This window comes from Myodes glareolus, chromosome 15 (genome assembly GCF_982192425.1).
Source record: "Myodes glareolus chromosome 15, mMyoGla1.1, whole genome shotgun sequence".
Classification (NCBI taxonomy): Eukaryota; Metazoa; Chordata; class Mammalia; order Rodentia; family Cricetidae; genus Myodes; species Myodes glareolus.
Window position 1 is genome coordinate 46614397 of NC_142040.1, and position 26708 is coordinate 46641104.

The 26708-nt window shown below is 40.6% G+C and overlaps 1 protein-coding gene across 4 annotated transcripts in view; it reads right to left on the reverse strand.

The window, feature by feature from the left end:
- Ghr (growth hormone receptor) overlaps positions 1-26708 on the reverse strand; it is a 236782-nt gene that overhangs the window by 19483 nt on the left and 190591 nt on the right. For all 4 annotated transcript variants that reach the window (XM_048428417.3, XM_085676692.2, XM_085676691.2 and 1 more), the window contains exons 4-5: positions 8166-8295; positions 2061-2233 (exon numbers count right to left, since the gene is read on the reverse strand). In XM_048428417.3, the coding sequence (XP_048284374.3) occupies positions 2061-2233; positions 8166-8295 (303 nt within the window). The remainder of the gene's footprint in view (positions 1-2060; positions 2234-8165; positions 8296-26708) is intronic.

Sequence of the window (26708 nt, forward strand, 5' to 3'; positions counted from 1 at the left end):
AGTCAGCTATGTAAGGCTTGCTATTGTCAGAGACAGGGGCAGAGCGTGAATCTTTAACTAGTATCCTTATGCTGTAGTTTGAGTGTAATTGGCCCCATAAGCTCATAGTGAGTGACACTATTAGGAGGGGTGACTTTGTTGAAGTAGGTATATCCTTGTTGGAGGAAGGGTGTCCCTGTGGGGCGGGCTTTGAGGTCCCATATATGCTCAGGATAACTCGCAGTGAGACACCATTTCCTGTTGCCATCAAGATGTAGGACTCTGAGCTACTTCTCCAGCACCATGTCTGCCTGCACACTGCCATGCTCCCACTGTGATGATAACAGACTGAACTTATGAACTGTGAGCCCTCACCTCAAGTAAATATTTTTCTTTATAAGAGTTGCCATGGTCATGGTGTCTTTTCACAGGAATAGAAACTCTAAGCAAGACACCTTACAACTCACCCACCCATTCCCTCACTTAGCATCAGCGCTGCAGCTGGGGGAGGCCATTTAATAAAAAGCAGCCTTGACAACCCACCAGGCAACCTTTTCTGCTTCTTGCAGTTTTCTCAACCTTCTCTCTGGAAGGCAGCCTTGCAGGTTTTGCTTGCTTCTGTCTGCAGCATTCAGTCACATTTCCTGCTCTCTTTCAGTTCGCCGCTGCCTAAGAAACCACGTTAGTCTGAGAGAAGGGGCAGGAATTCCGTGAGAAACAAATGGGCTCTTGCGGTTAGATTCTGCAGCACTAAGGTCAGCTACTGAAAGTCTTTCAGTGCTTCCTTGCTTCTTGCTGTTTACACTATAATGCTGTAAACACGGACATCTCAGTCATGGTTGCTTGTTTCAGTTCCTCTTCATGTGCCCAGGAAGGGCAATGCATCATCCGTATGGCTCTTTGACTTGCTTCCTTGTGTTTTCCATCAGTGTTTGTTTGAAATCCTATAAACATGACTTTGGCCTGATTGTAGCTGTTTGGTTAATGCTAAAGTCTATGGTTATTTTGTTTTGTGATCAAGGCAATCTAGGCTTTGATTAACAATGATAGAGGTCAAAGGTCAACATTCTTCAGTATATCTGAATAGGAAAACCTTGTCAAAAATTAAAGAAAAATTAAGAGTACGTTGAGTTAGTGCCTTGTTGTGGCAACAAGAATTCTGTTCAGGGTTAGACTTTGTAAAGGAAAGGATGGATTTTTTTCTTTTCTAATTAGATTTTTTTCAAATTTATTTTTATTTTATGTTACTTGCCTGCTTGTATGTATATTCACCAGGGGCATACCTGGTGCCACAGAGGTCAGAAAAAGATTCCTGAAACTGAGTTCTAGGTGGTTGTGAAACACATGTGGGTGACGAGTCCTCTGAAAAGAGCATCAAGTTCTCTTAACTACCGAGCCATTCCTCAGACCCTGATCCATTTCTTCATAGCATTTACTACCAGGTTTCTTTTTTTAACTTTAAAATTTATTTATTTATTTTATTAGTATTGGTGTTTTGTCTGTGTGCAGGTCTGTGCACTGTATATTTTGTGTTCAGAGACCAGATGAAAGTATCAGATACCCCTAGACAAGTGGTTCTCAACCTGTGGGTAGTGGCCCCTTTGGGGGTTGAATGACCCTGTCACAGAGGTTGCCTAGGATAGGTTGGAAAACACAAATATTTACATCATGATTCACAATAGAAGCAAAATTGTAATTATGAAGTAGTAATAAAAATAATTTTATGGTTGGGGAGTCACCACAACATGAGGCACTCTATTATAGGGTCACAGCATCAGAAAGGTTGAGAACTTCTGCCCTAGACTCAGGATGGTTGTTAGCTGCTACATGGATGATGGGAAACAAACCAGAGTCCTCTGGAGAGTAGCCAGTGGTCTTAGCCACTGTGTATCTCTCTAGCTCGCCTACCAGATTTTCTTAAGCTACAGTCAGTTAATTTTCCTCTGTCCTTTTAGACTCCCATGAGACAGGCTCCATATATCTGAAAACACAAAGTCTCTCCACTTGATTGTACTTGGAAGTTGGGGCTTCCTTTATATTTATTCTAAAGTCCTGCCAAGTGAAACAAACCTGTGGCTTACCTATTTCATCAACAGTGAAACACTTTTGGTCCAACAAATCGCCATTTGTAGTTAGCTTGATGCAGTAGGGTATCCAGATGGAGGTGTACGATGAGTTGAAGTAACAGCTATTTTCTCCAGCAGTGACATAGTCAGGGCATTCTTTCCATTCCTGGGTCCATTCATGAGCGATTCTGAAATGGAGGGTAAAAAAAGGATTAATCATTCTCCAAATTATGCCGCAGCTTTAGTCAAAGTGAGGTGTCCAACAGCCAGATTCAGAAAAGCCAAGACACAAATATCTCATGACATAAAAAGGCAACATATCAGCTGTACCCCTTCGGCTGTAGATGTAGAAGCATCACATCTACAGACAGTGTTAACTAGTGTCTGAATATTGTCAGGAGCCTATATGTACTAAAATAAAGCATCGGTTTATTGGGTGTATATGATGTGGGTTCCCAGCTGATGGATCCAATCAGTCCTTAGTGACCCAATCAATGGCTTATTCACTGATGGAGTCATGAGTTGATGGGATTATTGGGAACGGTAGAAAACAGAAGGGAGGGCTGATTGGAGGAAGCAGGTCACTGGGGTGTGACATTGCAGAGGGTTATCGTCTTACTAGTCCCACTCCCTCCGTGTCCGGCTCTCTTCTTCCTTGACAGCATGAGCCAAGTAGCCTCTTCTATTGCCACCATGATGTATTGCCTTCCCACAGGCCCATAGTATCATATTCAGGAGACCGTGGACTAAACCCTTTGCATCTGTGGGTAAAGTTAACCTCTCCTCCTTCAAATTGTTTCTCACGTATTTGCCAAAGTGGTGAGATGATTGACAAACATAAGCTGGGTAATTCGCTGTCTCTGTTTTATTTACTGGGCAGTTTCAGGTGAGAAGAGGGTTTCTAGGTGAGGAAGACACACAGTCAGGGAACCTTTGATTAAGAATGGAGGTTAAAGCAGGGCCTGACGACTTGCTTCAGCTGCTAAAGTGCTTGCTGAACAAACACAGAGAGCCCTGCAAGAACCCACGGAAATGCTGGGTAAGAAGGAGAGCACATGAAATCCACACACTGCGGTGGTAGAGACAGGAGCATCCCTCTGGCATGCTTGGTCAGCTACCCTAGCCAATAGTCAAGGCTCCAGATTCAGTGAGGGACTCGATCGTTAAAAAATAAGAGGTGGCAAGCAACTGAAGATGACACCTGCCATCAAATTCTGCCCTCTACATCACACACACACACACACACACACACACACACACACACACGCGCGCACACGCGCACACGCGCACACGCGCACACGCGCACGCACACACGCACACACGCGCACACACGCACGCACGCACGCACACACGCACACACGCGCACACGCGCACACGCGCACACACGCACACACGCACACACGCACACACGCACACACGCACACACACATGGACAGTAGTGACTGTGTAGGTGCAGATGCCACAAGATGGGGCTGTTTGAGCCTTTCCCACTGCAGGGCGGTGTTGGCAGCGATGGCAATGAATGAGAACACGGGCCCGGAGGAAGGCGTGGCCTGGAAGGAAGGGATGAGAAGCCCAGAAGACACTTTACATTTCCTTCTTCACAGCTGCTTCTCAGGCTCCGTGTTTGGCGCTAGAGATTTAGAGGGGCCGCAGAGACAGCTGCTGCTCAGCTGTTTGTACACACTTCGGATTAAAACGGCAGTGAACTGGAGCCAGCAAACGGTTGCTCGCATTCTAATTGGGAGTCTTAAAAGCTGCATGTCTTTAGATGAAAAGGAGATTCATCCCTAATAGGGAAAGTAAATGGAGAAAGGAGGAAGGAAGGACAAGGCGTCTTTTTGTATGCGCATGCGTCGTGTCTGGTGTGACAGCAAAAGATCAGGGACAGGTGACTCCCTGAGTGGATGCATTTTTGCTTAATCTTGGCATTCAAACTAAGTGAATTAAAAAGTTTTACCAAAAATTGCCCAGAAAATTAGGCATTCATATAATATCAGAGACGTTATCAAGTATATTGGTATTATGTAACCAATGGTGTCAATTTAAAAACAGTGAGTCTTAGGATGGTGCCAAGATTCAGGGTAGCCCGCCGTCAGCAGGTCTGCCTTTATTGTAAGGGACCATCCAGCTCTGCCATGCTTCACAGTTTCTGGACTTTGGTAATGTAAGGAGCCCTGTTCTGAAAAGTGTATGTGTAACCCCCTGGTTAGGTTTTCTAAATCCATTAGCTCCATAGGACACAGCACTTACAAGAGTTAATTTGGATGTGAAGCAGGGCAGATCAGGGATAGCTAGTTCAAAACACAACTATCAACCTCGGGTCCCCCAACCACACACCCACTTGCTTTTGTCTTTTTGAGACAGGGTTTCTCTATGTAGCCCTGGCTGTCTCAGAACTTGTTTTGTAGACCAGGTTGGCCTTGAGCTCAGAGATCTGCTAGCCTCTGCTTCCCGAGTGCAGGACTAAAGGCATGCCACCAAACCCGACTAAAGTGTATCTCTTAAGCTAGTAAATCTAAAAGCCAAATAAATAATCTTATGACACATGAAGTACCTGTCTTCCCTTTCTATACATGACATAACACGGTCTAAGAAAGCTACTTAACTCTTCTTAGCCCTCAAAGGGAAACTCTTCAGGTTTGCTCCCAGACTACCTCGTGACACAAATGAGGACCATAGGAGATGTCGTTAAAAATAAAAACAGCACATAAATAAATAAATAAAATAAAAACAGAGAGTGAAAGCAGTATTTTCTCCCTCAAGGCTTGGATTGGAGTAAAAATAAAGAGTGGAAAAGTCATAAAAATAAACCAGATTCTGGGCTCACACACTTTAAATAATTCTAACTTAGGGATGCCAACCATTAACCACCATGACCAGATCCTTCTACCAAGAGCCACTGGATCATCTGGAGTCCTTGAACCCACAAAGACACACATCCCACCTCTCTCTGGCAAAATAAACTTTGGGGCGGAACAAATCCAGCCCACCCCCTCAGACAAAGGAGCCAGATTAGTCATTGTCCTACACCCCGGTAAATTGAGTCTCAAATTCTTTAGGAGAAAGTGCGATGATACAAAACATTCTCTTTAAAGTAAATGGTAAAATAAAACGATTAAAACAGCGAGGTTGATATGGGCACCTCCAGCAGGCTCCCGTGACGTCTTCCAAAAGCTCTGCCGCCCTTGTCGCTTTGTACCGCCTCTGATTTGCACTCATGCTGGGTCCCCTTCCAGTGCAGAGGCTGGATTTGGCCACATCTCCATCACAGGCCTTCAGAGTCTGCTCTGAATCAGCTGCTTTCATAAGCTGAGGACATCTCTGCCAGCTTACCTGGCTAGGCTCGGGTCCAACCAGAACACGAGTGCTCGTGCCCTTCTGCCTTGCTGACAGCTCTGCGTGCTTAGACTCTTGTGTGCTTTGGATTCCAAGAACAGCCCAGTGAACTGAAGGCTGGTCACACCACCACATTCCCTGGTGTGTGTGTGTGTGTGTGTGTGTGTGTGTGTGTGCTGCCTCCACAGGATTGAAAGCATGCTGCCATGTCGTGAGTCAGGGATGAGAGGCGTGGTTCTATAGTTTCAGGAGTTGCCTAGGAAGGATCACTCAGAAACAATAACCCGAGTTGGAAGTGCCCTCTGTGCCATTGTTTCTGGGTAAGTGGGTGCTGAGAATCCACGGGTCAGTGTGGCTTCATCCTGATCTCCTAACTCTCAACTGTACCCCTCTCAGATTAACAGAACTGAGGGCTTATGTGGTTTGGCTAGAATATTCAAAGCATTTATATTTTTGTAGAGAAAACACAAAATCCTGATTTGGGGAGTTATGGGTTGGCACTTGGTTATGAGTTTGTATTCATGGTGTGTGTGTGTGTGTGTGTGTGTGTGTGTGTGTGTGTGTGTGTGTGTAGGGTTGTATATTTTTCTCTTGAGATTCTAGGTTCTACTAGGGATAATACAAGGATGCTTTTCTGAGCATATCTGCGAGTTTCCCTTCCTCTGGTCACACTTGCAGCAGAATCCTTGTTAGTTTCCAGGCTGAGTGCAGACTGGGATCCTGGGAGGATGGGGATGGGGTGGATGTGGGGATGGGAGTGGGGGGAGACCTGCGGAGAGATTACCGTGGCTCTGATGGAAGAAAGCAAGAGACAGTATGTGTGTGAGGGCTTCATATCTCTGAATTTATCTTTTGGCTTCCAATTAAGTTAGGTGACTATGAGGAGGGTGGAAAAGCCATCGTCCAAGGGTGGAACCAGTTCAGGATATTGTCCTATTGTTTCTCATATCAGTTTGGTCAATGGTGACTATATAAAAGTTTCTCATTGTTCTGAAGACTAATTGTCTGAGCTGCCCAAGCAAGGTATAAAAATGACATATTGTGGGTTTCTCTTCCTTTTCATTTTAGAAATAACAGAATCAGTTCACACATATTGAATAGTGTTCCCAAACACCGTACCTTCATGTCTGAACCTATCCATCTGTCTATCCGCCTCTACTGAGCCATAACTCTCTACAGTATCAACCTCAAAGTGAATAAGTGGTGTATTTGTGGCCAAACTGCCTCATCTCTGTATACCTTCAGGGGTGGGGTGTTCTGTGATGCCTCTCATAACTAAAAGGTGTATAGGGCCAGTCTTGGTTATTCACTTACAGTTTTTTATTATTGGTAAATCAAACACTTAGGTAGGCATTAGAAAGTCTACCAATAGTTATAGTCTACCAATAATCACAAGCCATAAGGAATCAATAATTATTATTATAGCTCTGGAATCTGGACTCTATATCATTATTATTTTAAATAGTAAGAAAATATTTGTTTGTTTATCTATCTATCTATCTATCTATCTATTTATTTATTGTATACTTACTATGAGAATGCACTGTTTTTGAATGCCATATTTTTCTATCTAAGGAAAACCATCATAGAAAACTAAGAGCTACATCTATTATCAGCTTCCTAGGAGTGAAGAGGCAGAGCTCTGCCCAGCTTGACTAATTTTCTGTCACTCGGTGAGCAAGGGCTGAAGTCAGGATGGGCGGATGGAGACTGGCTCTGACTAACTGCCCCATACGTTTTTCTTCCCGTCCTGTCATCCATGGGGTACAAAGTGTCATTCTCAGATTTGTGGACGAGAGTCTAAGGCCAAGTCGCCTAGCTAACCTGCAGTTGCCCTTAGGACTTCCCTTGGGGTTTGTGTGGAAGAGAAGAGACAAGAAAGTGTTTATCATTTGAAAAGGTGAAAGGTGCAGTTTTGTTCTGTGGCACAGCAGGGTAATTAATTGTAATTGCCAATGATTAATTACGTATTTCAAAATATCTAGTATAGAAGATTTTGGATGGTCCCAACACAAAGGAATGATAAATGTCCAGTGTGATAGATACAACAGTTGTTTTGGTTGGATAACTACACATCATATAGGTATTTTCAAATATCACAGTGCATGCCATGAAGTATACTTTTACTGTGTGTATTAAAAGTGGTAGAAGAGAAAAGGAAGAAATTTCAGGGGGATGAAACTTAAGTACTGCGTGAGGACCGGATTTCTAGATGCTTGTTCTCCTTGTCTGGTGTCAGTCTAGAGGACTGTGGGTAAAAATGCAAGATCAAGTTCCCTCATTTAGTTTAATTAATTTAAGACAATGGTCTGTTCTGTAGAAAACAAATGGAGGTTTTTCAAAACACAAAGAAGAATTCAGTGTTTTTCTGTGGCCTACAAGCACTGGTGCTGTCTCTGAGTATCACTGTGACCCCTCCCCGTATCACCCTCCTAAGTTTTCAGTCTCACGCCATCTGTGCAGGCTCTTCGGATTCTCAGACTTGCCAACATGACTGCAGGACACCTCACTTTTAATTTCCTTTGCCTCCACAGATGTCCCTCATACGTACGCAGTTCCTCTCACTTCATTTCTTTCGCTGATTTAAAACGCTGCATAAGAGAGGTTCCTCCTGAGATGTCCTCAGTCCCAGTATTGCTCAAGCCTAATTACACATGTGCATATGTGCACAGGCATGCCCACATTCTCTCACTCATAATCTGAATCACCCCACTCCTATTCTCCATTCCATTCACACTGACAAAATAATGGAGAAAAGTCAGAAGGGCATGAAGCCTTCACCTTCTAGCATAGAACACCTGGACCGATCCCGGGATCTTTAAGTCTTGATAGTCTCCTACTGTCCAGTAGCATGAAAATGTCTCCAGTTCCGGTGAACGGCACTTGGTGAATTGAGGCTGCCCAGGAGACCCTGTAGAATAAGGAGAAAAGCCATGCATTGAATTAGAAGGGTAACTGCTGGGATAAAGCCAGCTTATTCGCTATCTAGGAGGTGATGCTAACATTTGGAAATGTCTTCCTGGCTCATCATCTCCGCATCTATTGCTGGCTGCTGTCGGTCATCAATTCCGAAGTCAAACAGATGTGCCTTCATTTCCAGCATTATTCCTTAGGGCCCATTTAAGACAGTGCTCGAGAAAGGGATTTGGGGACAGGTAGTTCATTTGGGAAGGATGCCTAGGACTAGAAGTGAGATAATGGACAGAGAGGGAAAGGTCCTAAGGAGCGAGTAAGCCTAAAGGTGGTATTTCCTTTGAAATCATCCTTGAAAAGAACATTGCAATAGATAAGAGTTCCATCTTTGTCCCCAGATTAATTCCTACTTGTACAAAGGAAGATGTCCCACATTCTGAAGAAACTTTAGCATTAACACTACTTGTACTCAAATATCTTGAAATATCATACGTATTTCTTCTCTGGAGGCTTTGTGTGTGGTGTGTGTGTGTGTGTGTGTGTGTGTGTGTGTGTGTGTTTGTATGCATGTGTGTATACATGTACATGTGAACATGTTCAGTAGCATGCATGTATATATATTCATACATATATATGAATTGTTCAGTAGCATGATCCAAGGCCCATTCCATGAGATGGAACCCATGTTTTATACTGTATGGGTGACATGAATGGTCAAGAACCTGAGAATAGATAGATTATAGACCCAGGAGAAAATTGTATACTATTGCTCCATTAAAGGAGCATAGTTATAAAATAACTCCTAATAATATTCTGCTACACCTGCAGATCAGCATCTCACTCAGCCATCAGCAGAGAAGCTCATCCCCCCTGCAGTAGATAGAAACTAATACAGAAACTCGCAATGGAAAAAGTGCAGAGTGAGAGACGTTGGAATATTCAGTTATAATATGAATACCTTCACTAAATCCTTACCTTCAGGGCTCAGAGAGCTATGCAGAAGAGGAGACAGAAAGATTATAAGGGCATGGATGATGCCAAGGAAACAGTGTCTTCCTGACACCACAGGACTGACACACATATGAACTCACAGAGACTAGGACAGCACGGGCAGGGCCTGCACAGGTCTAAGCCAGATGAGGTCCCAACGCTGAGAGGGAAAAGTGGATACAGTCCCAATGGTAACCAAGAAACGATCTCCAATCCACAACTGTTTGCAAGGGAAAACTGATTTCTTCAATGGAGTCTCACTGAGTATACAACCTATACTTAAAAGAAACTCCCCGTCCAGCAATAGATGGCCAGCCCCAAATTAACTCGATGGCTTTTGGGGGGGACTTTTCTCATCTCATATTGCTTTGCTTGGGCATTTTTCCCCTTGCCAATCTTTTACCTGTATATTATGTTTCCAATGTTGTGGGGTTTTTTTGGGGGGGGTGGTGGCATTGCAGGTATGTATGTGTTTTTCATGTTTTATTTTTAAAAATTCTGTTCTTGTTAATGTTTTTATTTCCTGTTTGTTTTCTAAAGAGAGACAGAAAAGAGGCACGGAGTTGGATGGTGGGGAGGATCTGGAAGGAGATGAGGGAAGGGGAGACTGTGATGTGAATATATTGTATAAAAAAGTTTTTATTTTCAATAAAAATATAACATTCCTTAACACGATCAAGAAAAAAAATCACCAAATTAAACTTGTACAAAGATACACTTGAAAAAAAAATGGTTTTAGGGCTGGCTCTCAGTGATAGTGCCTTGACTAATATGTGTGAGGCCCTGAAAAAGATTCTCAGCATCACAAAAAGAAAATATAAATAAATAACTTTGATATATGGCTTCCATTCTAAATGCTGAAAAATTGTAAGTAATGGTTGAGTAAATACCAACTCAGTGTGTATGGTAATAAAGCATGAAAATTGAGGAAGAAAATACTACAGTCATAAAAACACACAGACCAAATGACTCTGGATCATTATGGTAGACCAGGGGTCTGAAAAGGATCCTGTATATGCAGTCAGTCAGCTTCCCTGCTCTCCAGAAGAAATTATTACTGCAGAAAGTAAGCCAAATGAGGAAATACTGTCAGCTGAAAAGGTCTCATATGTTGTGAGGATTGCATAAGCACACAGGTGAAGGCCAAGTGTGGTGAAATTGTAATGTCCCTTCTACAAGTAATAAACAAGAGATGGTGGTTCCAGCTGAGAGATCTTCCACTTCCTTATCTGTGCTCCACAGGGCTTGGGTGATGATCAGCACACATGTGTCAGTGATTGAAGAGCAAGTATATATTTAGCCTTCCTATCTGGGTCAGGCAGCAGTGAAGAACAGAACACACGTGATTCTTAAAGATTTGATGAGTATATATTTAGCATCATAATACCATGATGATAGAAAGAAATGACTGCACGCAGTGTCGTTGTTTTACAAGGTCCTCATTTAGGTTAGTGGTGGAACGGAAGGGGGGAAGTGAGAACGTAATAGTCATTGAGTGTTCTTGAGGGTCAGGCGACAGCTACTGTCTTGCACAAGAAGAAGATGCTCTTATTGTCACCATTTTGTAGATGTGGAAACTGAGGTGCAGAGAAGTAAAATAAGAGTATAAAGGTCACCTTGCTATTGGTACAGCCCTAATTGCCACCAAGCAGTTATGCCTCAAAGTCTTTATTCTCAATCATTTCATCTGTGGCTTTCAAAGTTTTAAGAAGTGATCCCCGGGAAGAAGATGTCTTTACATAACTTCCCCATATATATGACTTATGTATGTCTCCTATATGTATACTTATATAAAATGAAAATCTCACAACTATGATTCTCACTGTATTTAATAAATTCTGACTGTATATAGTCATATAAATACACATATACACACTATATACATATGTACAATGCTGCTTGCAACCTTGATTTACTAATGGCTTCCCACTTCTGTTTAAGAAGTAATACTTACCAAACTAATAATCCTTCTACAAAAGTTAAAAATTAATTTTGCCTTCTAATTCTTTCAAAACAAGGCAAGAATGCTTTCTTTGCGGGCACATGACTTAGATCTATTTGTGAATTTTTTTTTTCTAATTTGTATTAAGATCTATGTTACCTTTAATAAAACTTTTCTGATGACATGGGGCCTTTAGAGTGACTGCATGGGGATCAGGAATCACCATGGTGAGCTGTGCTGTGACTGTCAGGACTGCTGGGGAGGCCAGTCTCGACTAAGGAGCTTCACTTTAGCTGGGGACACCCATGCTTTCACAGAAGCTTTATAGAGGTCCCATACATTCCACTAGAATGGCATTATTTATTCAAAATATGAACAATTCTTTATCTTGGCGGGGGGTCCTCTTGACAACCAATGGAAACTAGCAGAAAGCAACTCGCGGATGCTAGGTAGAGACTGGCAACTTCAGTTTTGGTCCCAGTCACCCAGGTTCTATATTCACTGCCACCGCATACAGTCTGTAAAATCTTAATCAGATTATTTAAACCCTTTTAGTTAGTTAAATGAGGATATTGGTTAAAGGAGATTGTCACAGAGTCATTGTAAAGATTAAGTGAGCTAACACAGTAAATGAGCAAAGCTCTTGGAATAGTGCTTGATACAAAATAAGCATTCCATAAATGTTCACTGTGACTGCAACTTTTATGTCAATTGTGATAATCACCTTATGAAGCATTGACTGTTGGTGTAGAAAATCACGGCCATTGTTAAGCCTGAAATTCATCCTGTTATCATGTCTATTTGCTATCATGGTTACTGTGAAACCATGTAATTAAGGTCCACGGGCACTAGGTGTGACAAGTGAGGGCATCTGGTATATGAAGTGTGTATGGGATAGAGTTGGCTTTACCCTCACTGTTGCGAGATAGTTTTTCTGTTGGGCCCTCTATATTTTCAGCTTTTGAAGTCTGAGTTCTGGATAACTGGGAAATATTGCTATATTATTATGATTTACATTAAAACAGGGTTCTAAGCCAATGCTTTCTCTCTGTATTTCTGAGAATCCATTGGAAAAGAATGTATCAAATGTGTGAAGAAGCATATGGGGGGAGAATTACCAGCAATTCATCCAGATACTGTTGAACTGGCTTTCAAAAGGTCTCTGGGATGTTTACAATATCACCTGATGCTTGGTGACAGGCACCCGGGAACCAGAGCAGGAGCTTTATTGAGCTGTTGGCAATACTCATTTCAGGAAAACCAGGTGAGAAAGGAAGAGTGCAGAACTCAGATTGTGTGAGTCCAAGTTGTCTTACCAACCAGTAGTACAAACAAGTGGTTCAGCTCCTACCCAAAGTCAGTCTAGTCAGGATGGACTGTCTGGTTGAAATTTTGATTTAGTATTTTACTTTTTGAAAGAAAATGAAGCCTAAAATTCTTGCTCTGCCTGTGCTCAGTGCCAAGGGACAGTGGATTTACTGAGCAGCTGGTGCCTGCTACCGAGCAGCTCGACACTGTGCATCTACAGGGATGCGCTCCGTGCTCATCCTGCTGGAGTCTGCTCACTCAAAGCTCTGCTTTTTTGGTCAAACACCCTTCTGAAGTGTGCATACCACTTCCCGTTTGGAGCTGGAGATATTCCCTGATTTCTCTATTCAGGAGAGTTGAAGTTCTGTTTCAGTAAATATTCTGTCTTTGAGGAATATTGGCCGATTAAAATGCTACAAGTAAATCTGCAACTAAACTGCTCATAGATAATATAATGACAAAGAATGAATTTGAAAAGCTCTGGTAGACATTTTGGATTTAAATCTATGGAGCTGCCAAATAATAATGAAACTACAGATACTAAGATTGAAAGCACGGTGTGGGCTTTTAGTAAAAAGGCTCTAAACTGTAATGGTACTGGTAAACAGCTAATATAGTATTTTCTAGTAGAAAATACTGAATGTAAGTAATTCACACTCATACTAGATTTTCTCTACAAAATTGAGAAGATGCAGCTGTAAAATCTTAGGTATTTGTTTGGAATTGAAAAGCAGAGCCTATAAAATCTCTAGTTAACTTTATTTTTTAAAAAATCATTATTTTGAATTCAAATATAGTGAGATTTGAAAAGTAAACTCCTGGGTCACCAAAATGGTTGTAAAGTTGACTTCCATTGAAGGCTCCAGCTGAAGGTCCATGGGCCTTGAATACCAAGTCACTGAACTTGGTTGTATCGTAGAAAAGTTCTTACACAGGCCGCACTGACAGGTTATTTCAGGACCACACTGGGAGACCAAGGGCTGTGCTGCTCACAGGAGTCATTCAGTTTTTCGTAACTTGATTTTTGTTTTCAGAGCATTCTTTCATTGTTTAGTTCTTTTAGTAATTGCAGCCAAAGTCAGTTTACTCTAATTTCCAGTGCTCAGGCGGAATCACGTCTTTACTTTACTTCTCCATGGCATTTGTCTGGTGCATTTATTTATTAATGGCTCTCACATTATTATATTTCATCACCGTGGACAGAGTGCCATAGTCTCTCTGTTTAAAGTTTCAAAGTATTTCTTTTGTTCTAGAGTTCAGTTTTTTATCCTATCAGTTCTGTGAAAAGGACTGTGGGTTAGTCATCTTTCTGTCTCTACAGTAAAATATCCAAGATAAAAATTGTAAAGAGGAAAAATTATTTTGGCTTAACCTTTTGGAAGTCAAACCATGACTAATTGGGCCCATTCCCTTGTGTCTGTGGAGAGGTGGAATATTAGGAATATGCTGAAGGGCATATGTGGCAAAGCAAATCTGCTTAACTCATTGCTAAGAAACAAAGAAAAGAAAGAAGTAATGGGCAAAGTCACTGTTCTTTATTGACAAGCTCCTAGTGACCTAAAGATCTTCCACCATGTCCCACATTTTTTATTTTTATTGATTCTTTGTGAATTTCACTTCATGTACCCCAAACCTACTCATCTCCCCATCCCTTTGTATCTTCCCTCTGCCCTTGCAACCTTCCCCCTCAAAACAAAATAAAAGAAGATAAAATAAAATAAATATATAAAAACCTCATTATGGAAGCTGTAGTGTGTCACAGAGAGTCACATAGTATACCCTCTAGTTCATACATCTTTACTTGCAAGTGTTCATTACTTGAGCCATTGGTCTGGCTCAAGGCCTCTGGCTTCTGCTATACTATCAATACCTCAGTGGGCAAGCCCAACTTCTTAAGGTTCTATGGCCTCCCTTTGTGAATAAAGCCTCTAACAAATGAGATTTTGAGGGATATTCAAGATTCCCAACTAGCATACTTCTTGGCTGAGAAGGTGAGGGCATTATTTCTTTGGCATTCTTTTTTTTTCCTGTCTGGAGAAGGGATCTATCAAGGTATATACAACTTCCCAAAATACTAATCGTTGGGAAGATGAAAATAAGAACATACTTTTAATACACATAACTTATGGCCTTACAGAAGAACATACTGAGAAAATACTAGTAGAATTACTATACTTTTATTTTTTTTTAAAAAAAATGTATTTTAAAACAAAGTCAGCTTATGTGTCCATTAACTGATGTATGGCTAATGATAATGTGGTGTGTATACACCATGGAAACTTATTCAGCTGTAAAGAAAATGAAATTTTCAGGGAAGTGCATAGAACTGGAAAAATTAAGATGAGTGAGGTAATCCAGACACAGAAAGACAAACACTGCATTTCTCGATCATATGGTGTACTGGCTTTGTTGTTTAGATTTATGTGTTTAACTTGGAGTACTTGTAGAAACCAAGAAACCAGAAAGGAACTGTCGGGCAAGGAATGCTTAAGGGAAGATGGATAGTAGAACATAAGTCATATGAAAGAAAAGAGGGGGCTATTAAAGGCGGAAAGGTGTAAGCAGAGATGAGGTAGTGGGATGGGAGAGATGATGGGGAAAAGATAAATATGAGAAAGGCAACTATTAGGAAGAATAGTGTTGATAGGGTTGATGGACGATAGGAAAGAATGGGCAGGGGGAGAGAGTAATTAGAAAGCATTATATACATGTGTACTGGCTACTTTTATGTCAATTTGACACAAACTAGAGTTATCTGAAAGGGGGAACTTAATTTAAAAATGCCTGCATAAGACCAGGCTTCTTAATTAGTGATTGATGGGGGTGGGCCCAGATCATGTGGGTGGAACCATCCCTGGGATGGTGATCCTGGTTTCTATATGCTAACAGGATGAGCAAGCCAGTAAGCAGCACCCCTCCACAGCCTCTGCATCAGCTCCCACCTCCAGGTTTCCTGCCCTGTTTGATTTCCTGTCCTGAGTTCCTTTGGTGGAAGTATTCTCCAGTTGAACCTTCCCTTTCCAAGCGGCTTTGATCATGATGTTTCATAAGAGCAATAGTAACATCAACTAACACAACATTAATACAATTGTCAAAGAAAAAAATCTAATAAAAAACAAATAAAAAGAAATAAAAAATATATTGCCTAGTATGCTTTTTCTCAAAGACAATTTTCAAAGACAAGTGCAAAATTAGCACTGACTTATGATAAATTTATTTTCTAGTAGATTAGGGCAAAGCTTATACTAGCAAACATAGTAAATGATTAATATCTAAAGAATTGGAGACTTCTGGCAGAGATGTGAAGTAGCATAGCCACTGTGGAAAACCAATTTGATGATTTTTCAAAAAAACTAAATACAAGGTTGGGCACAGTGGCACATACTTGTAATCCCAACACTTGAGAGACTGAAGTAGGGCTGTGAGTTTGAGGTCAGTTGCCACCACATAATGAGAAACTGTCTTAAAGCTACAAACAGGCTTACTGTACAACCCATCAATACTGCTCCTAGGGATATTATGTCCAAAAGGATGAAAACATAGTCATACAAAAATATGTATGTCATACAAAATACAAAAATACATACAAATACATACAAGATAAGTATGTCCATAGGAGAATGAAATAAAATAGCCTCAAGAGTAGGAACAATCCAAATGTTTATCAACTGGTGAATGAAAAAAGAATACATGGTAGGAAACACATATAATATTACTTAATAATATAAATTAATAAAGTAACAATATATGGTACAAGGTAGATGGAATCTGAAAACGTTTTGTCTTGTGAAAGCAGCCTGGAACAAAGCATTGCCTGCTATAGTGTCCATATACAGCATTAAGAATAGTCAGATTCATAGACAAAAATGTTAATGGTTACCAGAGAGTGAGGCAAATGGGTAAATGGGATTGACTGCTAACAGGGTACAGGATTGTTTGATGAAGAATTGGAAATATTCTAGAATTAGAGCATGACAATGGTTAGACAAAGTTCAGAATGAATTAAAATCTATTCCCCTTAACAAAATACCTGCGTAAAATATATAAGATAAGAAGTTATAAAGTTCATTAATTATGAGATAACTTGAGTTTTCTTCTTATCTTTTGATGTTATTAAATTGGGTCTCCACTGTCCTGGGAACAGAATTTTGTAATTCACTGTACAAAAAGCACTGCTAGAACCTTGCAAAGTTCCTTAGTGGAACTTTAATGAAGCACTAGTGTAATATAGAAGTGGGGTTGTCTGGTACCATTAGATTAAAATTCCCAGTGAAGAATTCACAGACAGAAATAATACATGTTCAAAGCAGATATTGATGCTCATGCTCCATCCTTTAAAATTCCATTTTAGTTGGCAGTTTATGGGTCAACAATTTAATTGTTTGGGCACTGGAGTTTTCAATGTTCACCAGTGGCTTTCATAGGTAGCATTTGATAGTTAATTTAGGAACAACTAGGTCGTATCATCATTGCCTTTCTGAGCATTAGAAGGTATTCTGTTTGCTACCACTGGAGTCTCAGGCCTGGATTTCACATGTCAAGTTCTTAACCAGGAATGATGGGAGAAAGAAGTGTGGGAATTATCACAGTACAAGCTTGCAAGTGTGGCAATGCCTTTGCCAATATGAAGTTGATGTCACCGAAATCTTGGAATCTCAAGTCCAAGGGAGCTTTATTGCCAGAGGAAAGCAGTGGGCAAATTAGTCACCATTCCTTATCGTTTTGTTGAGGACATCAATTCTGAATGACAATGACCCACCCTTTTATGTAACCTCATTGGCTTAAAGTTCCAAACACGAGGAGCACACTTCTGTAATGCACACACGTGATGGTTTTAATTGTCAGCACAATCTAGTTTCACCTGGAAAGTCTCACTAGGGCCTATCTAGATTAGCTTGGCCTGTGGAGGATTAACTTGGTTTTGTTCATTGGAGCTAAAAGACCTGCCCACTGTGGGTGGTGCCATCTCCTGGTGGGGAGACCTGGAACACGTGAGTGTGCAGAAAGCTAGAAGACCACAGGTTTGTATTTATTCCTCCCGGCTCCTGACCGGCTGCTTCAAGTGCTTGTTGGCTTGGCTCCCTGTACTGATGGATTATAGCCAGGAATTATGAATTAAAATAGACCCTTTCTTTCCTAAATTGCTATTTTTAGGGTATTTTTTTTAAATCACAGCAACAAAAGCTAAACTAAGACAGCACACCAAAAGTTTTTGGTTTTAAGGTAGAGCTACATGCGTTCATTTGTGCATCACTCAACAACCAGTGAGTGATTCTTTATGGGTAGGCATTAGATTAATAACCATAACTTCCTGAGGCAGTATATTTAGCTCATATGGCAAACCAGACAGAATATTTTACATAAAGAGGTTGGGATAAATTCCTGCGGGGGAAAAACCATGAGTCACTGTTTCTTAGTAATTTCTGCCCTTTGTCCATTCTCTTGCTTGGTGGAATTCCTATCACTGTCTACTTGAGTTACTATGTACACACTCATATTTAAAAATTGCTTTATATGGACAGCATACTTCTACAGTATAAAAAGGATGACCATTCTTGACTTGGTGGTAGTGACACATGCCTTTAATTCCAGTACTTGGGAGGCAGAGGCAGATGGATCTCTGTGAGTTTAAGGTCAGCCTAGTTACAAGAGCTAGTTCCAGGATAGGCTCAAAAGTTACAGAGAAACCCTGTCTTGGAAAAAAAAAGTAGCAATCTGGCAACTACAAAGATACATATACTTAGACATGACCTTATATCACAAAGAAGAAAATATTTTTCTTTCAATTCTTAAAAATTATATTCCTCAAAAAAAAACAGATAGCCATTACCTTATGTGTGTGCTACTAAAATTATGCTTAAAATACTTTCAGGTATATATTGGTGTAACAAGGTGTTTGAGCCATACTTGATGGTTCTCAGCCACAAGTTCTCCAATAAAGTTCTGTTTCCTTCCCAGTGGATATTTGGCCATGACTGGAGCGTGACGCTGGAAACTATTAGAGATGTGAACAATGCATGGGGCTGTGGGCGTGGCAAACAGTCTGGACCAGTGTCAGTCCTGCCTTGTTCCAAACAAGCCACAGCACAGAGCACAGAATACTTTTCTAAAATTTAAATATGCACACAAAATGAAATAAACACATACGTATCTAAAGCTTCAATCTCTCTTACCCCCCCTTTTTGCTTTTTATTTAACATAGAAAAAACGTTTGGCACTTTCAAGACTATTGGATATTTTGGGACAATACATGTCAGATGTTCAAAGTTTCAATTAATTCAGAGGCATGTATGCATGTAAGTGCGCAAGGTACTCTGAAGTTGCACTGAGAATCACAAAAATAACACTATGTGTGAGTTCTGCTGTGGAAGGGCCATAAGCATGCAGATAAAATGATGTACGTCCAGATGCAGAAGTAGCTAAGAATAAAGGCAGTTAAAGGCAATGATAGCTTTAGGAAACAGAATGAAATGGTTACTAAGAGCTGAAGGTTAGTGTACTGAAGAGTAGAGGAAGGTTTCAAAGAAGAGGGAGGCTGGAGAAAATGGCTCTATCTAGTTTCCTGAGATGAAGGCTAAGCAGATGGCATTTACTAGCCAAACATCACTAGTAAGTGGCATGCTAGTTGTTAGGTTTGGTTACTTCTGTACCTACTAGTTTAAGATCGGCATTCTAGAATGCTCTTTGACCATCTCTCTCTGTACATTAAGATTGGAACTCATGGGACTAGCTTTCATGATAGCAGAGGGCACCAGGGAACCCCACAACTGTGACATGAACAACATCATTGACCAGCCTGGGACATAACCCTAAAAGTGCAGTAGTGGCACACTTACTTTGGCAGTGACTTACAGCTCTCGATTGGACTGAAGACCCACTCAACAAGAGGGAAACCATGCCTGGTCCTGGATTTCTCCGTACTAATGAAGTCATGGTTACTGGAGGAGAATCTACAACCACTTCTTTACTAAGTCAGAATAATCCCTAACAACACTCCATAAACATCTGTCTTCATATCCATATGTCCTTATATATGTCCTTGGATACTTATATTCAGTGTAGTCGTTATTTCTCATCAAGGAAGATTCTAGTTGCAACAGATAAAGACCAGTTCAGACATCGATAGCCAACCAAAATGCAGTTATGAACCCCAGTTCCAGTAAATACATCTACAAAACACCTCCATATCCAAGGCTCAGAGAGCATTGGAGAAGAGATGAGGATCAGGGAGCTTGCTGAGAGATTGTGTCTCCTAGTAATGTCAGAAGATATACCCATCAAACCAATATGACTGCCCAAGCATGCGCTAAACAGTGGGCTTGCCTAAGTGAATGGGGAAAAGCCTATGAGACCTCAACATGACACAGAGAATAATAGGCAACTGAGGAAAGCTGCGGGCAGGAGAGTGGTCTTCCCCAGAGAAGAGCTTACCAAGTAGTTGTTTAGTGCCAAATAGTCAGCCCTGAAAACACACATTCAACTAGCATGATACAGACAGAACAGGTTATATTTAGGAATACATATATTCCTAATGTATATAATATATTAATTCCTATATAATTTGTATTAATATATCAATTAATATATTAATATGAATATATTTATAAATTTAATATAATATTATGTATATTGAATGCACACACATATATATGCAATCATAATAATTAATGAAAAAAGAGGCCATGAATTTGAAGGAGAGTGGAAAGGGGTAATGTGAGGGTTTTGAAAGAGGAAGGCGAAGAGAGAAATGTTATAATTATAATCTAAAAAATACCTCCTCCCCAAAAGAAAAAAAGATTGAGACTCATGAATTGGGCACCTGACTGTGGCTCTTTCCAATTGGACTAGTGGGTCTCAATTCTGGCAGCATATTATAATCACTTGGAGTGGTAAACAAAATCTTTGGAGGACTAATTTAATTAGATTGGGGTGATGTCTGAATATTGGTATTGTTGAAGTGCCCCAGGTGATTGTGACGAGTTGAGGATCACTGATTAGAACAATGAACTTCTGTATTATACTAGTACAACAATGAATTTCTCGAGTGTTTATATTGAAAGTTCTCTCAAGTACCGAGTCTTGGGAAAAATAAGCCAAATATGGGTCGGATTAGCAAGGTGAAGCAGCATGCACTGAAACCTGGGAAAGCAGGGGAGGCAACTCCAGGTACCGAGGATGTAAAACGGCCTGTGCAGCCTTCAGAGGATGACAGCATGCATGTCACCATGACTATCTGCTGTCCATGACTGGTTTGGTCACTATCAAGAAGATCGGTCAGGCCTTAGCTTCCATTTGTGGGGAGCAGAAATGCAAGCTCACAGCTGTCTGTCAGGGGTTCTCATGTTGTCGTCCTATTATGTACGGTCCTGAGAATTCAGCTGCAGAAGCTGTGGTAGTCATGGAACTTAGTCTTAGATTCTGGGATGCAGAGCCTACAGATGCAGATACAGGCTCGAGCTCTATATTGTTGAAAGAGAAGAGCCATAGTCGCTTTGGCAGAAAGTTACAACTGCCCATAGAGTGCTTCATTGATATCAGCCTGGAAAGACCACAAGCCTGTATGCAAGGCAGTGGGATTTGAACTTGGGTCCCAACTGTACAACTTGCTGGCAGTATTAAACCCATTCTTTACAGTCACTGAGGCATGGCTGGTCTTCAGCAAACAACTACTACCAGGACCGAGGAGCGCGAACACATTTCCAGTGCATTAGTAGATCCTGGGAATTGAACTTCAAGGAAAAAATTGAAACACAGCAAAGCTTTATTTGATTTTAGCATAAAAAATGCCCCATAATTAGAATCTGAGTCCTAGACAAGGTGGAGCTCTTCACAGCTAACCACAGTGAAAGCTTGTTTTCTCTCCGTGTCTAGTCAGGATGTTAAACAAATTTGGGTCAAGTGCCTAGAAGCTAACAAAATTTTTACACCTCTGTACAATTGGCATTTTAGACTAGGTAATCTTTGTTCTTAGAGCCTTCCTGTGCACTTGGGATATTTAATATTTAACTCCTACTCTCTGCCTGTTAGATGCTAGGAGCACTCCTTTCTCTCTCTGCATTGCTACCAAATGTCTCCACATTCCCAGAATTCTTTTCTTGGGCAACAACATCACATCTGGGGAGAACAGTTTCCACATGAATCACACAATATAGTGCTCTGATTACTTCTAATCTGAGTAACTGAAAAACATTTTGTGTGTGTATGGTGTGTGTGTGTGTGTATGTGTGTGTGTGTATGTATGTTTATGTGTAAGTGTAGTGGCATATTATTTGTGTTTTAATAAATAAAGCTTGCCTGAAATAAATTGCCTGAAATAAAGCTGGTCTGTGCAAAGCAGACACTAGTCAGCCATATAGGTCAGGCAATGGTGGTGCACACCTTTAACCCCAGCACTAGGGAGGACTATAAGGCCAGAAGAGACAGTAACTTACTCTCTTTCAGCCTGAAGATTTCAGAGAGGTAAGAGCTCTCCAGTGGCTTGGCTGCTTTTCTTCGCTGATCTTCAGGCCAGCTTTATTTATTAAAACACAAGTAATATACCACTGTACATGTACTCATGTTCTGCCTTATTTGAGACAACTTTCTTTGTTGTTCATCACTGCTTACACCAGGAGAGATGACCCACGAGACTCCCGAGTATTCCAGATGCATGCCGCTGCCCCATGGGTTCTCATGCTTGCATGACAAGCGCTTTACCAATTGAGCCAGCTCTTCAGCCTAGTTTCTCAAATGTAACTAAAAGCATTTACTGAAGCAATGCATAAAGGTCTTTTAAAAGATATTAAGTTCCTACTATGTGTCGCACTCCTAGCATGTGCCTTGTCATTTCATCTACATGCTTCTTGTGTGTGGAATGTGGTGTGTTCGTGCTATGATCCTCAACTATGGCTAAGAAGCTGCTGCTGAGCTTCTGAGGGGTCAGATAATTTCGAGGCAAAACACAGATGCAGTAAATAGTAAAGCTAGATGTGAAGCCACAGTTGTCTCAGATCAAAGCTTTTCTCCCCATATGGTACGCTGAGCTGTAGGGTTTTCAGTTTTTGTTTTTGTTTTTTTGGCATGAAGTTCAAAGACTTATTGGCATGTGTGAGCTGCTAGATAGCTGGGGAGCACAGAGCCTAGAAACTGAATCTTGCTCTTGATCTGAAAACGTCCTACATTTAACCCTTATGTGTGTTAAACTATGGGGAAAACATACTCATTATGAGAAACATATGCATTGTCCTCAAGGATGTGCCAGATTTCCTCACAGAAATGAGAGACTGAAGATTATCCCAGCCTCAAGAAACTTGACTGACTAGGGAAAAAAGACTCATAAGACAACTCCAAAGGAAACATTTTGATATATATTAGAAACACTACATAGTGTTGTGTAAATAAAGAGAAGCATTGCTCTAAGCTATAGTATACTTAGACAACATCATAGCGAGGTTCTGATGAGAAAACAGGGAGACAAAAAATAAGAGGAAAGTTTAGGGAATCGGTTATTTACTATGGTCCACTTCTGAATGTCCATTGTAGGTGAAGAGACTGGATGTGTATTTGTGAGTGTCTTATATGTTGGTAGACAACAGTCCACTGACAATGCTCAAGAAAAGACGAAATAAAATTATGGCTGTATTTGATTCTTCCTTTTTCAAGTCAGGATCTCTGCTCACTCCTAACTACGGCCAAAGGTCATAAAGTGAAAATTATGGCTTCTGGTTTGAGATGACCCCTTGAATGTTGCTCTTTTATACTGCATATCGAAGAGTTGCAAAGCCCAATGTCCTCTTTTAGACATAAGGGTACAACTTACAGAGCTTGCCTTGTTCCTGAGCCCTCGGTTGTATGACAGAAAGTTATGACAATGCTGAGGATCACAATAATAAATTGAAAGCTTATGAGAAACCCCAAACGAAGAATCTCTCTGGGTAGTAATATTCCAATATCCAGTGAGTTCAAACCCCACATGTAACCAGCATATTTCAATAATATCCAGTGAGTTCAAACCCCACATGTAACCAGCATATTTCAATACACTAGGTGGCAGCAAATAGGTATTTAGGTATAAAGACAGTAGAAGGGCAGATTGGAAACAAAATGAAACTGACAGTTTGGGTCTAATGCTGCCTGAATAAAGTTTCCAAGGGGATTAATTCTTTGATACTCTCAAACACGCATGATCAAGTCACAGCTCCTCCCATCAGCTTTCTTTACCAAGGTTGCCCCTTAAAACCTGAGGGTGGTAGATAGCTACAGCTTGGAATTAGGCGACTGCTGATTCTTGGGGGACGCATGGCAATGGGCTATGCATTTCAAGAATGTTTTCCCTGGCTATAGGAGGGAGAGTAACAATCAGGAACAGGGAATGGACAGGCATGAAAAGTGAGGTTTAAGGAGGCGTATTGCAGGATATGCCCCAGAGTCATAGGACAGAAGAAAATGTCAGCAAAGACTGGCTGTGAATACTGGCAACAGAGATATTAGAAATTAAAATTAGAGTCAATGCCACATTCATCCATAGGGACCCAAAACATTACCTAGTGTCTTAAGGTGGTTATGTCAGGCGATCCATCATTACGGGACAGGAAGAAAATTTTAAAATGTATTTTATGTGCTATTTATCTCACACAGAAAAAAAATAATGATTTCTAATACTGAGAATCAGACTCACACAGAATCTTCACTTAGCCTACGTATGTGTGTGTCACATTTTCTATGAGAGGAATTTCGCAGAAAAGTGGGAGGGTCATGATTCAGAGTGCTTGTTCATAGAATCAGCTCCTCACATAACGGAATCTCCTCACATAACGGAAGCTTTTCAGGCTCTTCTTGGCTGATTTAAAGGGTCCAGAGATTTAAGGGATATAATGTTGTTCAGCTATTAATGTTTTGGAACACATAAATAGCCTAAGAAGATTCATGCAAAGATACTTGAATTAAATTGAACTGACAATGCATGTCCATTAACAATCAGAAAGCAGCTGATTGGGAGCTTTTGCAAAAGAAGCTCTCATGAGCTCCAGGCACATCTGATGGGAAGTTAACCTCTAAGTCAGAATTGACTTGGAAGAAATAAAGATCGACTCCTATTCTTACTCTGGATGAACCTCTGACTTGATGGGTAATCGCAATGCCTTTGAAATAACACACGGATAAATGAGATACAGACTCAGCCTTCAAATTGCTATTTTACAAACCACTAAATGAGAATCTCCCTTCCCAAATAACTAAACTTATTAACGTGCATTGCAAGAAGCATTCGAATCTAATAAATATTAAACACATTCCAGAATATTATTTTGTTCAACTATATACAAATTTTAAATATATATACATGTGCATATCAATTGTGATATCAGTTGAATTCAGGGCCTTGTACATGCTAGGGAAGCTCTCTATCACTTCGCTATATTATCACTCTATGAAATTTATTTTTATATAAGTCTTATGATTAAATACACACACACACACACTAAGTGTACGCAGTTTCTAAGCTTGTGAACATGTAAACTGTGACTATATGTTAAAGTATTTTTACTAATGGGATACAGAATCCAAATTTTTTGTGACTTATGATAGATTAATATATTTATAGGTAAATAAGTAAAATGAAGCAAGAGACAGAGAGACTATCTGACTTTCCATCATTATTACAAAACATCAGAGGCTGGGAAATTTACGAAGAAAAGAAGTTTATTTATCTTGCAATTCTGAGATTCAGGATCAAGGCTTTGACTTCTGCTGAGCTTTGGTGAGGGCTTCATGGTGGATGACAAGACAAGGTTGGGAGTGAGAGTGCGAGAGCTCTCATGGTAACACAGGAAGCCAGAGAAACTGGGGAGTTAGTGCCACACCTTTTTTTTTTTTTTAAATGAACACCTTTCTTGGGAATGAATTATGATTCCATTCCAAAGTCAATGAATCCCAGTAACCTAAGAACGTTATACTGAACCCAGCCTTTTAAATCCACCACCTCATGATGCTGCCATACTGGCTGTTGAGCTTCCGACATGAATATTTTTGGAGCCCTACCATGTAGAAACAATAGCATCGCTACAGAAAATAGACTGTCAATTTGTTATTTAAAAATTACTATTTTATTCTTTTTGGCTTCTAAACTTTCCCTAGATCGCCAAGCATACACTTATGTGAATAGAGCCAAGATATAGAGTTGAGATTTGTATCCCCTTATAATGCTCCAGACACCTTCGTCCTTAAAGGACTGCTCTGTTGGAAGCAAAGTTACAGGAAATATTAAAAAGGAGGTACCTGCCCATCAGATAAGATGTAGCTATGTATACAGGAAGGGAGCAGGCATCAAAACAGAGCAATACTCTAGTGCGAGCCAAACACTTTTCTTACCATGGAATCTTGTCCGATTAAGTAAAAGAATTCTTAAAATTGTCTCAGTATTCTGAGCTATATAAGGAATGGCTTAAGTAAAAGTTTTGTACAGGTATGAGGAAATCAGCTTGCTGTTATGAAATAGACACATGGAGAATTTCCCTTTTGGATGAGGGGTTTCTATGACTCTGATGATTTTCTTGCACACTGCCTTTCTTTTGGTTCATTCCTCCCCCCTTTCTCCCTTCTTTCCTTTCCTTTTGGGGAGAGAGTCTCACTATGCATGCCTGGATGTCCCCATAACTCACCATGTAGACCACCAGGCTGACCTCAAATTCTCAAAAGTCTGACTACCTCTGCCTCCTGAGTGCTAGAATTAAAGGTGTGTTCCACCACACCTGAAATCTTCTCTTTGCAGCACTTTGTTATTGATAGTAATGCTTATATAAACGCGACTAGACAAAATCTATGCCCTTCCTGTGAGCCAATGCTTGACATGTGGGCCTGGGAGTTTTAAGCCAGAATCAGCAGAGGAGTTCGTTTGCTCATCACTGGGCATGTGGGCTCCACCCCAGACCCACTGAATTGCTCTAGCTGGTAGACAGCATGGGGATCTTTGTTTTTAATGCCTCTTCTTGATTTGTGTGGTTTTCAGTCTGTACTCTCAGGCGAAATGTGCAGTCTGCTAGTTGGAAAAGGAGGCAAGTCATGGCCAGAGGTCCCATTGCTTGTGTCAAGTCAGCAGATATTCACAATTGAATGGTAATTAAATTCACGTTATGGTATGAGACAAAGGCTGTAAAGATTTAAGTTGTACGCTGTAAAGCAACTTGTGGCTATAA